Raw genomic sequence first — 17,721 nt, 5'->3', positions numbered from 1 at the left:
CCGTTCATTGACCCATGTCTGAGTCCAATATAACTGAGATTTACCCACCAGGCTGTCCAACAAACATTCTCAGCAAGGGCGGTAGGTGTCGGTGATCCCATGAATTCACAGTTATGCATCAAATCTATTGACTCTGGCACAACTTGAAGAGGAACACGTTTATACAAATAATTTAAGCCAGCATCCATTTACAACCCTTGTTCAGGCTGAAGACCAAACAAGAAGGTAATTTATTCCACATGTTGGTATCAAGCTTGAAATACAGTGCTATATGTTTGAGCCTTTCAACATATAGCCTACATGTATTAAAATATTTGATATCCTAAACCATTAGCTATACCAATATTAGAACCATTAGCTATTACCGATATTAGCTATACCAATATTATTAATTTCCACCAGAACAACTGGTAAATGCCTTACAAATTTGAATATTATTGAATGAGGAGCCAATGGATCTACAGCTCAGAGGTCAATGATTGACTTCTCAGAGTCGTTTATATGTGGTAATTTGAAATGTGAATCACTTTATTGTTGAAATTTACGTGCATGTTAGTTTGTTGAGCTATTGCGAGTACTTTATGATATAAAGCGGATATCTATACGGTAAGACAAATGTTTATTTACTAGCCAATACAATGCAGTTATTTAGTCAGTTTAATGTGTAAAACCCTGTACTTGTGTGAGCATTAATTTCAACATCACCTGAAGGGTACAAAGGGGCTAAAGGCACACCTTAAGAAAAATTGTGCTTTTCACTACTCTCAAAATATATGATTGCAGGAAAAATATATATGTTTGTATTGGACATGGATGGAGCAACATATTTTGTGTGAAAAAAAAAATCATAAAGTGGTTAATTTTGTTTAAAAATCTTATAAATGTATGAGGTGGTGAGGGGGGCCTTTTACCCCATGTGTGAGGTAAAAGGCCCCCCTCACCACCTCATACATTTATAAGATTGGGGTAAATGTGCCTTTTACCCCATAAGCTGAAGTATTCATTCAAATACTTAAGCTAAAATAATATGTTTTTAATAATGACTCGGTTAATACTTGTTCAAAAGAATCACTTTAGCAAAGTTTGTACTATTTTCTGTTTATTTTGATAAATAAAAGAATTCATTTTTGTTTAAGAAATATACTGTCATTAAAATAAGCCTATGTGATATATATTTTTATATATAAAATATAAAAATAGATTTTAAAAATACAGAAATACAGAAACAAAATTATTTTAAAAAGTAAAGATTCTGAAAGCATTGAAGGAGATCCCATAATAGCCTATTTAATATAGATTTACAGTAGTAACAATAAATTATATTTTATTATGATATGATTAATATATTTTAAAATATGATTGTTTCATTATAAATATGGGTATTATCGCTAAGATGGATACCCAATTTGATATATGATATTTGCTATGTGAATCTAACCATGTCATGTCAACAAATCAAATGGAAAAGTCAGCCAGCTATTCATTATCATGTTAATTATTGTGCCTTTTGCACCAACATCAGCGGCGCTTTTTACCCCAAATACCATACTTGTACATATTCACCCGTTATTGAAAAACTGTTGCTTGAATTATCTTGATCAAAACTGAAAATCATTAAGAAGACCTTTGTCTGAAAATACAAACATTAATTTAATGGATTCTTATTTGCTACTTAAATCAACAACATTTTAAAAAACATCAAATATTAGATCAAACTACCTCAGAGTCAACTTTGCGTTGCTGCCCGCGATCGCGTCAAGGATCAGACAAATTTGCACGTGCATTTTGAAAAACTGATGTTTAGGAAAGTGCTGCGGCAAGTTTTTGTGCCATCTAGTGTTTTATAGGAAAAGAATATCAAAGGCGCCTTTTGCCCCGTTGTACCCTACGTCAGTTCTCTACCAGGAACCCGCACGCCGTAAATCATCGATTGAAACCGCACGATGTTCTCATTTTCTAAACTTTTAGGCTACTGTTACTTGCCCGTTTTACAGTATTTTAACCTTAGAAAATGTAGTAGCTAATTCCATATGTTGGTATCAAGCTTGAAATACAGTGTTATATGATTGAGCCTTTCAACATATGTCATATTTGTCGATTTGTGTCTATACTGTGTTATGTGCCTAATATAAGCCTACTGTGTTATATTAGCCTGGCGTTGATATTTTAAAATAGTTTGCTCGTAAGGAGCGGCATTATTTGAGCGTCAACACTGACATCTAGTGGTTGATATAAGCACTGCATGAACAGTAGGTCCTACTTATAGACCAATATCATGTGCACATATGTAAAGTGTACAGATATACATATCTGGTATAATTATCTGCCGAATGATCTGTCCAAAACTAATATTACCAGAGAACATATAAAGCTATTGCCTATTTATTATTATAGGCACGAAACATTACTAGTCATGTGAAAACACTGAAAATTTACGATGCATTTGCACCATGATTTAATGGGCCGTGCAGTCTTGCTAATACACATTGTGGCCAAATTCTCGATGTTTGTTTGTGTATATTTGTCTGAGGAATGTCCTTGCGGAACCGAAATTTGTTTATCTTATAAATAGAAAGGCCAGTGGGATTGTCTAATAATAGAAATCATAGTTCTATTCCACAAAAGAACTTTGAAGGCAAATCGAGAATATGCGGTAGGCCTACACTGTAAACAATGTGGGAAACGTGTGAGCATCATGGGATTACTTCCCAGCATTCTCATGTGGAGTGCCAGAGTTAGGATAATGAGGAATTTTGTTTTTAAAGTCCCAGATGAAATGAAGCATGAACGCTAATGAGTGCAGGCTTTGTGTTTATCTGTTCAGACTGCAACAGGAGCTGCTGCATGAAAGTGATTTCCCTTTTAATTTGCGCAAACACAAGTTTCCAAATGAATTTTGTCCTGTGAATTCTTTGGATTGTGCACAAAACCTTTCAATGGTTTTGCTTCGGGTTTCTGGGATGTGGCCTGGATCTTTAAGGACCCCAAACTGTCAAAGTAGAATGAATTTAGGGCGCCTCTGGGGTGATGAGGTATTGCCATTTCCATGGAAACAAATCCACAAAAGTCACATGGCTTCATACTAATGAATATTCCGACCATCTCTTTCCAGACCGAGCAGTTTGTTGGTCACTTTTGGCTTATGCCATCGGCAACATGAGCCTAACAGGGATCACTCTGTCTCTTAATGGGACAGCCTCATTGGAACCAAACAGCACAGAAACACAAGCTGCTCTCAATGGTGAGAAAACTGTTTTAACTCATTTTGAACAGTACTGTTACATCAAAGATATGTTTGAGCTATCGGTCTCAAAATATGTGCTAAATGTTGCTTAAAATTCTAAATACTTGATTTTTTTTTTCTCACACAGAAGTCAAGGTGTTCAACATCACACTTTGTTCAATAGCTCTGTGTGTTCTGATCGTGACAGGAATCATCACCTGTATCTCATATCAAAGACACAGAATGTGAGTAAACAGACATGTCCAGTGGGCCAAAAAAATATTTGGACACTTAAGAAATAATGTCTGAATGTTCTTGCATTAAATAAAATCTCAGAGAATTTGGGACAATTGGCAATGAAACAGCACAAACAGACTTTTCAAGCAAAATATTTTACATTAAGAAGTGTGCCTGCTCTGGTGCTCTTCGTCAAATTTTACATTTTGTTAGAATTTTTTTCTTCATCGGAATGGTACAAAACTTTGTAAAGGTTTTGGCACTTGTTATGTGAACATAAATACACACACACACACACACACACACAAAATCATAGACATGATTTGAAAAGGTTAAATGGTATTGAAAAAAAGTCACACTTGTACTACTCACAGTTAAAAATGATGGCATTGGAAATGAACAGTGGAAACTTTTGGTACTGAGGCCAGGCTTTTTTTTTTTTTTTTTTAAGATATCAACTTCAAATTTGGAACACAACTTGTTTAGATTTATGGCCTTGATTTTCTTGCAGTTTTAGAGTAAAACGTGTTTTGAAAAAATATGTATTTCATATAAAAATTGAAAATAGTATTTTTGTGCATATTTCATAATAAACATAATTCTATAACTTTAAGTTCACTTTTTAAAACCTTTTTCACTTCAGCAATAATCTGCCAAGTGTTGTATTTAAAAGGAGACCAAACTTAAATCTGTGCTCCAAAGCACTCAAGATTTACGAGTTTAAATTGGAAATTTCTATGCTCCAAAAGTGAATAAATGCATTATAACTACTGCCTAAATATAATTTAGTACCATAAAATCCCCTAAAAATACCAAAAAAAAAAAATCTGTCATTTCTGACCGCCAAGTGAAGAGCACCAGAGGGTTCAAATGAAAAGTTTTGCAACTGAATGCAAAGTTTCTCAGGGAAACAAATACTGTTTCCATCACGCAAGTTTTGCAAAGCATCGATACCAGTTACTCTGAAACTTGTTTTAAACAAGTAATCAGTTATAAACAAACACATTACTCAAATTAATATTAACACACATTAACTACATTCTGAAGATATTATTATTAGTTCTTAACTTTCTGACTGTTATTAATTTATATAATTTCTTAGCATTTTCTTTACACAAAGCACAAATTCAGTGCATTTGCCTGCCCTCTTTTGATTGACAGCATATGTCGGCCCTGACTATTGGCTGTTTTTAAACTATCGGACGATAGCCGATAGTGTGAAAATTTGCTTTTATCGGCCGATACAGATTATTGGCCGATATATCGGTGCATCTCTAATTGTTTTTCTTCACGCTTTTCTTATTTTTATCACATCACTTTGCGTTTCCCAGGGAAACTTTGCATTTGCTCGCAAAAACACTGAAATATAGTTTTTCCTCTCATCTTATCTTGTTTTTATCAAAAACGTTTAGCCAGCAAATTTTTCTCTTTTCAACTTTTGCATTCTCTTTCAAAAGTATTCACTTCCAAATTTTCCTCCCATATTATTTTCATCACAAAAGTTTTAAAATCGTTGAAATAATTTATTTGAAAGCCTTTGAGCTTGCAAAAAATGTTGCATTCACTTGCAAAAGAACTGAAATATATTTTTCCTCCCACTAAGACGACGCAAAAGTTTTGCAAGAGAGTGGAAAAATTTTGCAAGCAAATCCAAAGTTTCTTCAGGAAATTTTCAACATTTCCAAAGGAAGACAATGCAAAAGCATTACAATTTTGGTTTTCCTCCCATCTTTTTTTTTTTTTTTTTTGTCCCTTTAGGGGCTCCATATATTGCTCTCATTTGGTTAAAACTGGATCCTAAATTGTGTCTAATAGCTGTCATGGTATGTATTTTTGTGTCACAGGAAGTGTAAGAGGGCACGTGTCTATGAGAGTGCCGTGGCCTCCGAGGTTTCCGAAGAGCCAGAGGGTGTTACGTGTGAGAGGGAAGCCAATAGTTTCCGTAACCCATTCGCCTTTCTCGGACGACAGGAGGGGCCGAAGGACAACTCGCAGATCCACTACATCTACACCAACCCTCTGCCGGTGGGACACGAGGAGGACAGAGTCCCCCCTCACACGGTGTTTACGCACACTCCACTCACGCTGCAGGACTACGCCAACGACCCCTAGAGCGGGATCACCCTGGACCTGCCCATTTTTTACATGCAGCTGTAGATCGTCCTGGAAGTTAATATTTAAGGAACACTTTAAATCACCATCATGTCGTCCAAAACCCATATGACATTCTTTCTAACGTGGAACACAAAAAGAGACAGTTAGCAGAATGTTCAAGCTGCTCTTTTTCTTACAATGAAAGTGAATGATGATCAAAAATCACCATAATTATGATTCATGTTTTCTGTACTATATTCTAGCTTAATTACGTTTGTTCCACACAAAAAGTTGAGTATAGATTTAGAAACAAGTTGATGTTTCGCGTTTCACATGAGCGCAAATAAATGATTTTTTGGATGCATTATTCCTTTGGAGAAAAAAACGTTTTTGGAGTGAGCAAAAGAAAAAAGCAGGGAATCTTTTTCCACATATTTTTTTAATTAGCGCATAAAACAGCTGAAAGTGTGCTTTACAAAAGAAGCAGAAAGTGAAATATATCCACCAGAAAAGCAGATAGAGACCAAGACTGAGAAAGAACGACAGGAAAAAAATTCACTGGCGATCGTTACGACGATGACAAAAAAAAAATAGTACATTTTTTTAGACAATTGGCTGAGTTTCCCGGACCAGCCAATCCAGAGCCTCCTTCCTGCCTTGCCGCTCCAGCTCTGCCCCAATCGTCTCCCGGCATTTCCTGTGGTAGTCATTCACCCAATCGCGCTGCAGGATGACAAGTACGTATATTACAGCAAACCATGCTTTAATGAAAGCCATTTCATAGAGGTTTAAAGATTTTATGCACTCAAATGTTGTGAATTATCACAAAATAGCTGTCTTAAGCATAAAGCCCAATGCATACTTAGGCTTTTACGTATTTTTATGCTAGGTATGCGTGGCATAAATTCCATCATCAGTAATGTGCTAATTGTTTTACAGTCAAAAAAGAATCAGATGATACTGAACAACAAACGCCCACGTTGATGAGCATTTGTTTGTGTGGATTAAAAGATACTAGAGTGCAATGACCGTTTTAATCGCTCATAACGTCTGGAAAGAAACAGCGCAGACACTGGACAAGGATGAAATTTTCTAGTGCACTCTAATGTGTCAAACACGTCATCAAGTGGACTACGCTTTGAAAGGCTATTCGTTCAGCTGTATACATACACTAAGCTTACGCATAAAAACTGAAGTATACTTTGGGCTTTAGGCATCTCTAATCATTTTTTGTTCAGTTGTTATTTAAATTTTTTAAAAATAAACACTTGTAACAAACATTGTTTGCAAGATTTTTTTTCATAGTTATAGTACAGACTGCCTAATTAATAGTTAAAACACAGCAAACTGTTAGCATGCTAATTAAAGCACCACCATTACTAATATCAAAACTTTATATTTATGCAAAAAAAAAAAAAAAATCTAGATAAAGTAGTCGGCCATTGCGACTCAACCCTAATATCTATCGGTCTGCTCTTACCTCTTTCTGTGTGAGCAGGTCTGTGTTGATCATCTTTAGCTGGATGGGGACCAGGGTGAGGGGTTCAAATGTCAGACTACCTCTGTTCCTGTAGTTATACTGAAAGAAAGGGTGTTGAAAGCTAAATATCATACTTCAGACTTCTCAAAGGTGCATTAAATCATTTTTGGTTTAGTTTGCGCTGTTAAGTCTTGGGCTCAATACTGACACCTATTGGTGTGGAAGAAGCATCATGTAAACGCAAATATTTGGACAGACTATATCTGTTCCTGTAGTTATTCTAAAGAAAGGAAGTTAAAAGCTGAAATACTGTACTTCAGACCTCTCAAAGATGCATTAAATCATTTTTGGTTTAGTTAGTGTTGTTACGTCTTGGACTCAATACTGACACCTATTGGTGTGGAGGAAGCATCATGTAAACGCAAATATTTGGACAGACTATATCTGTTCCTGTAGTTATACTAAAGAAAGGAAATTAAAAGCTGAAATATCATATTTAAGATCTCTCAAAGGTGCATTAAATAATTTTTGGTTTAATTTGTGCAATTTTCTTAGCATTAATATGAACTGATTATGTAGTGATTTGATGCAATAGTTACTTTGGTTTTTGCGGGAACAACCAGGACAACGTTTTCCAGCCGAATGCCAAAAGATCCATCTTCATAGTACCCGGGCTCTGGAATAAAACATGCACAAGACTCAAATATATTGTACCAACTGCACCATAAACTTTAACAACATTTGAGGCAGAGTTGCAGTAATGTCACCTTATAATAGTATTACAGAAATACGAGTATTAAAACACTTTTAGCTCCTTATAAACTGTATGAATAAATCCAGAATGAAAATAAGTGTGTTTTTGTACCATCGCTGACAATCATTCCGGCCTCCAGAGGTTCGTCTGCAAACGTTTTATAGCTGATGCCACACGGACCCTCGTGCACGTTAAGGAAACATCCAACGCCGTGGCCAGTACCATGAAGATAGTCCAACCCAGAGTCCCAGAGAGCAGCACGAGCAAACGAGTCCAACAGGTGACCTGTAGAAAAGAGCACAGTCCACTGAGACAAAACACTTCTCTTAACCTTACTCTACACAGCATTAGAGCACTTCAAATTGCTCCTAAACAAACCAAACACTTCAGGTTTCTGATTTTAAGGACGTACCTTTGGTACCATTGGGAAAAACCGCAGCACTGACGGCGATGTGTCCCTTTAGGACGTATGTAAAGCATTCCTGTGGAGATCAGAGTGTGGAAGGGCAGAAATATAAGCATTATGGGTAGACTGATAGTTCTCAGACTATAAAGTAAAGACAAGGTTTGATCCTGAAGGAAAATAAAAACTTTTTTTTTTACCTTCTCATAATCAGAAGGAGTCCCAAAATGCACCGTACGGGTGACATCTGTAGTTCCATCTCTGGATATCAAAGATAAAAATGTCCATATTATATAATTTGTGTGTGTGTGTGTGTGTATATATATATATATATATATATATATAGTAACAAATGATCTTATTTACATTTAATTCATTTCTAAATAAATAAATGTGATGTAAAAGCACTAATTGTCCTGCAGTGTTTGTGTACTTACGTGTACTGAGCGCCGGAGTCAATAAGATAAATTTCATTAAGAGAAAGAGTCCTGTTGGTTTCTGGGAGAGGCCTAAAAGAAAGAAATCAGAAAATGACAGGTATTTTAAAAACAATTACGCAACATCATAAAAAAAAAAGAATGTATGGTTAAATATATCAAAACTGCCCACCTGTAATGTATTATGGCCCCATTTGGTCCGACACTAGAGATGGTTGGAAAACTCAGCCCAACAAAGTCTTTCTGTTGACTAGACAGACGAAGAAGAAAAGATTTTCAATTGAAAGCAGATTTTCTTGCTGCTTCAGTGTCTGCAGTTCCACAGATCACCAGAAGGTGGTGCCACAATCTCATACAAGAGAAAAACAGCAGGTAATGCAGCTTTTTAAATTCACTGCTAACCATGGCATCAGTACTATCTATGATATTGCTTTTATTTATAAATTTACATAAAAATATAATGAAGTCATTGTGTGTGGAGAAACTGATGGTTTGCTTTGTTTTTGCCGGTTAAATGCAGCATGTTCGACTCACCTGCGTAATTCTTCTGCTTTATCCGCAGCTGATATCTCTGTGACCGTACCTTTGGGAATCTATATAAATGACAAATACTTTTATATTTTCATTATGTATTCATCATTCAATCAATAAGGAAATTTTACTAGGAAAACATGGAAAAGTCTTCCTGAATATATTTCCAATGGATAAAATGATACACAATGATACCTCTTTCTCCAGCCAGGCAAAAAGTTCACACAGTGCCACTGCGTCTTTTATCTGTGATAAAATATATATATATATATTGTGATTAATTAGGCAAAAAAGTTTAAGATTTCTGGAATATCTCTAACCATGTGGACTTACATGTGCCATTTTCATGCCCTGGATCTCTGTGGGGTTCTTGACGGCTTTAGCCAGACATAAGGGTGTGTATGGGATTGCAGATCTGTGGGCCTGGACAATTACAATTGTAATCAATTATAATTTAATCAATAATATTTATTCATATTCAACTTTCACTTTATATAGAAAATATTCATATCAATATATTCATATTCACTTTAGATGGAAAATTCAAATATCAAGAGTTTCCAAAGTGTTGAACAGCAAACTTGTCACATTGCAACCATAAAAAGGCATGAAACAGCATTAAAAAAAACATGACATATTTTGTAATATGACAGTGGTTTGCCTCCTATCCAAAGGATAGGACATTTGCTGTTAATATAGGGAATATTTCCTCCAAATATGCCCCTTTAGTATGTGGCGTCCCTCAGGGGACAATTTTGGGACCACTTTTATTTTCCCTCTATATGCTTCCTTTGAGTTCTATTTTTCAGAAGTATAGTATCTCTTATCACTGTTACTCTGACGATTTTCAGTTGTATTTTCCAGAGAGTTTCGATCAGAAATGTTCTTTAGACAATGTTTGCGAGTGCTATAATGACATCATGCTTTGGCTACACGAGTCTATACTGGATGCGACTGTTGACACATCACAACGGGCCACAGCGCAACAGGTAGCTGTCTACACTTTTTCAAGTTTGATCTTTTTGACTCACCTTGGGTATGACTTGTGTAAGAGCGCAGCTGGCTTTGTCGCAAATCCACATCTTATCTTTGGGCGCCAGCGCCGCACAAACCTGCCTGCAGCTCCGTGAACACAGACTCGTACGGAAAGCACTGGACGGTCAGATCCGGTTTGCTCGGGCTGTCCAGTTCCAAATGCTGCCGGACCGCAGGGTCCAACAAACGCTTGCTGTCCACAAACAATCTAACATAACATATGAACCAAATGACAGCAATGAGCACGGGTCATGTTTTGAAATCTGGGAAATTTTCAGTATAAAGTGAAGAATCAGGAATGCAGTTTTACTTTATGCTGCTAAGGCCAATGATCGCGTAGGCGAAGAACACGGGGTTGTACTCGATATCTGACCCGCGCAGGTTAAAAAGCCCTGGAGAGAGAAAGTGAGTCTGAAGTCATTCGAATGACCTCACAAGTAATTTTTAGAGGGTTTACTATATTTGTGAAAACCCTCCCAAATGTGGCCTCCCAATGAGCATGTGCCTCACGCAATCATGTCTATAATTATCAACATCAACACAAGCTAATCTGACACAAGAGCTCTTTAACTGGGGTTGATAAGAAAGTGGAGAGGTGAATGAGGGCTGGGTCGTGATCTGACACACTCAAAGCACCCACAAACCGTGCTGTATGGTGATACATACACGCAATCTCATCTAAAGCGGTCACCACAAACCAGGAAATCTTCCTTTCTGCCATTTTTCCTCTCAGAGCAGTAATTTTATCTTGCCAGGTGAGACCTACATGGGAAACAGCAACAAGAAATTTCCTCTTAATGTTCAGCAGCACAAACTTGGGTTGACTGACCTTTAAGATCAAAATTATATAGTGAATATCATCCATTGAGAAGTGCTGACCGGTGTATTTGAGCCCCAGAGCCATGAGTTTGGTGCTGGGTCGAGGCGGCCGATCCTCCCAGATGGCGTCAATGAGATTGTCCTGCACCGCAACCAAAGAGTGACCCGCACTGCTCAGAGCCTTAGACATGTTCTTCCACTGGTCTGAAAAACACAATCACAGACACCTGACGCAACTGCGTACATGATGTTTTACAATTCAAATAATCACGATTTCTCTGATTGTGACCATAGTGAGTAAAAATACAATGAAACAGAGCTGCACGATTCTGGATAAATTTAGAATCACAATTTTTTGGTTTAAAATAGAGATCACGATTCTCCTACGAATCTGAACAGATAACTAAACAAAACAACATGTTATTTACTAGAGGCTCTGACAAAATGTTAATTGCTGCAGCCTATTTAAAACAAATGTTTAACTAATTTGAATGAATTATTTTTAAAAGAAGGGTTTGAATGAATGATTCAATGACTCACTCATAAGGACTTCACTTGATTCTTTACTGGATGAATCAGCATTTTTGAGCGAATCTCTTGAATTAATGATTCAATGACAAATACATTTTTTAAAAGTCACTTGTCGCCACCTACTGGTATAAAGATGTAATCGATACTATCTTTATTTGAAGCGTCAAGTTACTTTTTAAAGGTGATTTGCTCTATTTGTGTGCATATCTATATTTATTATTTTATATTCAAATGTGTCATGGTTGAATTCCTTACCGGCAGCAATGATCCAAGGATCAACTCCCACTTTGGAGTTTTCTGGGAGAACGCTGATGAGCCAGTCCTCCTGGGACGGTGTTTCCTTCAGTCCTGACCATTCAAAACGTCATAATCATATTCAAATTGCTCTTTTGAACAACAGTGTATAATCGACAAACTTTAAGACTGATCTAGGTGAAGTTATTGGAATGTGGCTCTTCTAATGAATGTTTTCTATGGGCTTGTGAAAAGCAGCTTGGCCAACATGCTTTCAATAGCAGCAATCTGATGACAAATGTAATGACCTAGCAACCGCATGTCATAAAATTATGCTAACATCCACTGTACCCATTTTCATCAGAGTCCAGTTATTGTCCATCTGTTGGCTGGCCTGAAGGAAGTACCGCCCATCTGTCCATAAAGCCGCATGCTGTTCTGTGACAATAGCAGTACCTGAAACAAGCAAACACAGCATTAACTATAGCCTACAAACATGTTTTTTTTTGTTTGTTTATTAAACATGTTTGTTTATTATAAACAAAAGGAAAAACCAGAAGAACCAATTGTTATTATTATGAAAAAGTGAAATATACAATAATAAATATACAATTTTAATTTAAAAAATATTTTTACATATTTTGTTTGTTTTTGTTCTGTTATTCTGAGAGAAAAATTAGATTTCAAATTATTACTATTATTAAATTGAAATAATTTAAAATAATAGTTATTATCATTGTAAAAAATATTAATAATAATAATTATATTTACACTTAATAATAATAATATACAATAATACATTATTGTTATTAAAAATTAAAATGACATTTTAGATGATGGTTATTCTTATTAATTACTTTTAAATTGTTGTTATTAATTTATAATAATAATAATTATTATTATTATTAATATTATTCATTTTCATTTGAGTTAAATGTAATATAATTGTAATGAACTTATTATTCTTAAATTAAAATTAATTTAAAGTAATAATAATCATTATTATTAAAAATTTTAATTTAGATTACTGTTATTCTTATTCAATTATTACTTTTAATATTGTTGTTAATTTATAATAATAATAATAATAATGTATAATAATAACATTTTAGATTATTCTTATTAAATTATTACTTTTAAGTTATTTACAATTATTATTATTATTATTAGTAGTAGTATATGAGGGACGTTGGCTTATGCTTCATGCCACCCCTGAATGAATCAGTGCCTCACATAAACCACCACAGTCAAAATAAATCTGGTCACACCACTGAGCTGTAAATCATGTATGACAAGTGGTCTCTCATCATCATGAGACATGAACCTCATATCCCAGTTTTACTTCCCCATTCTTTGAGTGAATGAGACTGAGGTGGGCTGAACTGCACTTTTTGTAGTTGCAATGTCGATAATTGTTTGTGTGTGTGTGTGTGTGTGTGTGTGTGTGTGTGTTTATCTGGGATTATATTGTCTGATTGTGATTCATTTCTATTTATGCAAGTAACCTATATCTTGTAATAAATGTCATTATTCCAGCTCAGCTATGATGTTTGCACAACTGTATAGTTGATAAATCTCCACTGTGGCCCAGTGAAACAGGGTATTAAATTATTTAATTTTATTGCAATTCTGTGACAGCGAATCCTGTAGATCCCAAAATTCAACAAAGTTAGAGAAAAATGTGCACACACCTGCAGAGCCGTTGAATCCGCAGATGAATTCACGACGGCAGTCACAGGGCGCGATGTATTCGCTCTGCAGGATGGACAGATGTAGCGGGAAAAAAAGAGATACGAAGGGAAAAAGTGAGATCAGCTCTGTCAGCAATCAGTCCTAATTACTGCTAATTTAACCACCCAGCAGAATGAAAGAAAACACTCGGCGGGAGGACACACACACACACACACACACACACACACACACACACACACACACACACACACGTAATCAGAGGTGATTTCATAATCACAGAGCCAGACAGGAGGGGGTGAGGGAAGCCCATCACTCACACAATAGAAATTAAACGACATGACTGAGACACTACACACACACGAGCACAGTTAAACTGCAGCAGCTGAAGTAAATTATGTAAAAAATGTTGAATGTTTAGCAATCACAGGCTGCATGATTATAAATCACAGGTTGAATGTTTATAAGGCAGAATTTTTATATATAACAGGCAGTATGTTTATAAATCACAGAATGCACATTTAGAATTAAGTGGTAGTATATTTAAATCACAGGTTGAATGTTTATAAGGTGGAATGTTAAAAAAAAAAAAAAAAATCACAGGCTGTATGTTTATTAATCACAGATTGAATTTTGTATAAGGCTGAATTTTTATAAATCACAGACTGTACATTTGGAAATCACAGGTTGTATATTTAAATCACAGGCTGTATATTTATAAATCACAGACTGCATGTTTATAAATCTCAGACTGTGTTTATAAATCACAGGCTGTATATTTCTAAATCACAGTCTACATTTATAATTCACAGGCTGTATATTTATAAATCACAGTCTACATTTAGAAATCACAGGTTGTATATTTATAAATCACAGTCTACATTTAGAAATCACAGGCTGTATATTTATAAATATATAAAATCACAGAATGTATGATTTTAAGGCTGAATTTTAATAAATCACAGGCAGCAGTTTTATAATGTGGAGTGTTCAGAATTCACAGACTGTATGTTTATAAATTGTGTTTCACATTTGTGGAGCACAGCTCAGGTTCACCTGATGAGCATCTCCTGATGGGATGATGTAAGCTTGGATGGGCTCTGTGATGCACTTGCTGTTCCTCATGGCCTGCCGGAGCTGCCTGAGCAACTCCACTGTGATCTTTGGGGACATAGCGTCTGTTTAGAGAGAAAGAAAAGGTCAGTGGCAAAATTTACACAAGCAAATAATTTATGACATCTAGTCACCACTGATGACTACAGAGTGAAAAAACTATCAGTAATTCGCTAATGTAATATTTGAGTCAATATATTTATATCTCAATATCTCAAGACCTTTCACTTTCAGGCCTAGGCTAATCAAATATAATCTAAGCCGAATGACCTCTGTGTGAAAGAAATCAAAATTTTTATGTGAACCAAACAATTAAATTTGCAAACCTGTTCACAGCATTGTGAAAATGCAACTTTGATATAAGATTATAATAAGTTAAAACCACTGCTAGACTTCTTCAGTGGCATCAGATCAATTTCCAAGTCTATCAACATTAAATCAGCAAGTTATTATATTGTCAACAGAACAGACATCTACAAGTTTCTGGCTGTACAAGAGTGCATATAAGTGTAAAAAAAATAAATAAATAAAAAACCTTTTGTGAACAGAAAGAATTACCTGTAGCCATTTTCCCTCTGTGAACCTGAGATCTTACTGTTAACGTGGAGCTCAAAGTTGGAAAGATATGAGATTGTTAACCTTTACCTCGCACAAACTGTCTCTCAGGTGGCATAATTATGCGACCATCCCATAGTTAAAGATTTACTGTCTATCTTCTTGTTCTGTGATCACAAAACCATTTACCAAATGTGAGACTGAAGAGCTTTATTGGTTCCTTTTGCAAAAGACTAACACTAAAAACATTCTCTTTCAAAGAAAAAAAGTTTCTGTCATTGTTATCAATGAATGAAGGAATCAAATGAGTGAATAAATAAATATTCTCATTTTCTATGAGAGAATATATTATAATTTATTATGATTTTACAGTATTATTAAAAATACTATGCTATTTTGCATAGTATTTTAACGATGTGTTTACTACCTTTCTGGGCCTTGAATGTGGTAATAACGTTACTTTCTATGGGGGATCAGAAACCTCTCGGATTCATCAAAAATATCTTAATTTGTGTTACGAAGATGAACAACGGTCTTATGGGTTTAGAACGACATTAAGGTGAGTAATTCATGACAGAAATTAGATTTTTGGGTGAACTAACCCTTTAAGCATGAATTAATGCATATTAGTGCACCCGTATTGTAAAGTATTACCAAAAAACTTACCTCCCCAAAATTTTGAACGGTATATATTTGTAATTATTCTTAGTAAGTCACCTGCCAGACATTCGCAACACACACACACACACACACTCTCTAAACTAAACAAACAATGTTAGTAATGCAGGCTCAAATAATAAATTATAGTTGTGTTGTGTGAAAACAAGGGCTGTGTTGTTTTCAAACTGATTGCATCATACAAAATATACACATAATAGAAACCAGAGTAACATGAGGATAAAGGAGTATAATACAGTATTAGGTTAGGCTTTTGAGGAATTTACACTGAATTTACAACGGAATTTACTTTGAAAACCCATTAAGAGCAGAGCAGCAAGTTCCATACGTTTGTGAAACATGACCATGTCATTTTCTTAAATGGATATGGGTGTATATAATGCACATGACGAAATGAGAAATGTTCTTTACAGACTTTATTTGGGGTAGTGCCATATTTAATTTACTGACAAGAATGAAAACTAGGCTGTGAGAGATAGAAGTACTGTTGTTTAACAACATAGCCTAGCGATTGTTTAAGGAATCAAACGAGTGAATAAATAAATATTCTGATTTTCTATGAGAGAATATATTATAATTTATTATGATTTTACAGTATTATTAAAAATACTATGCTATTTTGGCGAAAAATATGGTTACTTTAATGCTTTTTTGTAAGGCTTCCAGGAAACTGAAGTCACAGATATAAATATTAGATTACGATTTATTTTTGTGGATACATATTTTAGCCAAGAAAAAAAATGTGTTCTGTACATTCATTCACAAATAATATGCGCTTTTGTCTAAAAGCTAGAGCATCGACGGATAGCTGTTACATCATCCAATCACTTCAATGGAATTATCATATCGACAGCTGATTGGATAGACGAGCTCCACAGTTCGACAATATAAACAATCTACACTCAAACAGTCAGTTAGCGAGCATTCATTTAGACGAAAGATCTGCAGTGCACGAGGAATTAACGACGCATCAGTAAACTTAAATTAAACCGAAACAATACTTAGTTAGAATCTATTTTTATTATGTTTTATTCGTGGTAGGTGTGGCAGTCCCCCGTACTGTTCATCCAAATACAATGCTTTCGAGTACAGAAATGGTATTAATCTGCAAACACATTTGGTTTTATTAATTTTGCACGCATGTTTATACGTTTTTTTCTTTCTTATCAAAGGAGAGATGTGTGTGATGCGCGCGACGCTTCCTCGATTATCAAAACACACGCATGTTATGCAAGCGACAACAATAACACTCGTCTTGGTCTCGCGCTTGCACAATCCACTGCCGTTTTCTGAGCACACATAGTGAATGACTGACATCAAACAATTCACCAGTTACCTTGGAGAAGCGAGTCCTGAAATGTAAACTATTGGTAAAAACTCTGCTGTTCCTTGTGTTAGTGTGCCAAGGAAGCTGCCATTACAGTGATGACGTGTGCGGGCACGTGACAGGCTGCCTCTTCCAGTCACATGGCGCACATCAGACTCTCCCACTTCTAGTCAATGAGCTTAACTGTTTATCGTCTAGTGAACGTGCACATGTATTGCTGCTAGCACAGCTTTAGGTGTAGAATTTAAACTCAACCAGTTTGTTGATGACACTGCAGTTTTTTTTTTTTTGAAAAACAAATTTGAAGTACCAAAAATAATTCGATATATTGAGGCTTTCACTGGTGTACAGGCCGTAAAATGATTTTTTCTGTTGTTTTCTCCTCAAAGACTGCTCCTCTACAGAATTAGAGAATATTCCAGTTTAACATGAATTAACATATATAACTTGAGGTCTTAGGTTATAGTAGCCTACACTTTAAAAATTAAATGGTTGATATGGTTTATGAAGAATAGAGAAAGTCCTTGGAATGTATTACCTAATTATATATTTAATACTCTTGGAGGCATAGACTTTTTGTT

At 35.4% G+C, this 17,721-nt stretch overlaps 2 protein-coding genes across 2 annotated transcripts; one reads left to right on the top strand and one right to left on the bottom strand.

Annotated features, from left to right (window-relative positions):
- The first annotated feature begins 1,075 nt into the window (after positions 1-1,075).
- On the top strand, positions 1,076-5,921 carry si:dkey-246e1.3 (uncharacterized). The gene is made up of 3 exons (XM_051910720.1): positions 1,076-3,241; positions 3,372-3,468; positions 5,305-5,921. Exons 1-3 carry the CDS (start codon positions 3,028-3,030, stop codon positions 5,570-5,572), a joined length of 579 nt encoding a protein of 192 aa, XP_051766680.1. The 5' UTR covers positions 1,076-3,027; the 3' UTR covers positions 5,573-5,921.
- A 53-nt stretch (positions 5,922-5,974) lies between these two features.
- xpnpep1 (X-prolyl aminopeptidase (aminopeptidase P) 1, soluble) lies at positions 5,975-17,306 on the bottom strand. The gene is given in 21 exon segments (XM_051910719.1): positions 5,975-6,277; positions 7,035-7,133; positions 7,634-7,710; positions 7,900-8,073; positions 8,201-8,270; positions 8,392-8,452; positions 8,629-8,700; positions 8,801-8,878; positions 9,163-9,221; positions 9,355-9,405; positions 9,493-9,582; positions 10,191-10,271; positions 10,273-10,402; positions 10,505-10,586; positions 10,861-10,956; positions 11,074-11,217; positions 11,800-11,892; positions 12,130-12,234; positions 13,470-13,533; positions 14,524-14,645; positions 17,150-17,306. Coding segments are annotated over 20 exon segments (1,863 nt in total). The 5' UTR covers positions 14,641-14,645; positions 17,150-17,306; the 3' UTR covers positions 5,975-6,157.
- Positions 17,307-17,721: the final 415 nt, after the last annotated feature.

Source organism: Ctenopharyngodon idella, chromosome 10 (assembly GCF_019924925.1).
Source record: "Ctenopharyngodon idella isolate HZGC_01 chromosome 10, HZGC01, whole genome shotgun sequence".
NCBI lineage: Eukaryota > Metazoa > Chordata > Actinopteri > Cypriniformes > Xenocyprididae > Ctenopharyngodon > Ctenopharyngodon idella.
Note: the sequence above shows the minus strand (reverse complement) of the source record. Positions and strands in the feature narration are given on the sequence as shown.

Bases quoted from the DNA above. Each gene is read 5' to 3' on its own strand.
- si:dkey-246e1.3 (XM_051910720.1), top strand. From the start codon at position 3,028: ATGAGGTATTGCCATTTCCATGGAAACAAATCCACAAAAGTCACATGG. The intron at 3,242-3,371 runs GTGAGAAAACTG...TTTCTCACACAG, and splicing joins AACACAAGCTGCTCTCAATG to AAGTCAAGGTGTTCAACATC. The intron at 3,469-5,304 runs GTGAGTAAACAG...TTTGTGTCACAG, and splicing joins TCATATCAAAGACACAGAAT to GAAGTGTAAGAGGGCACGTG.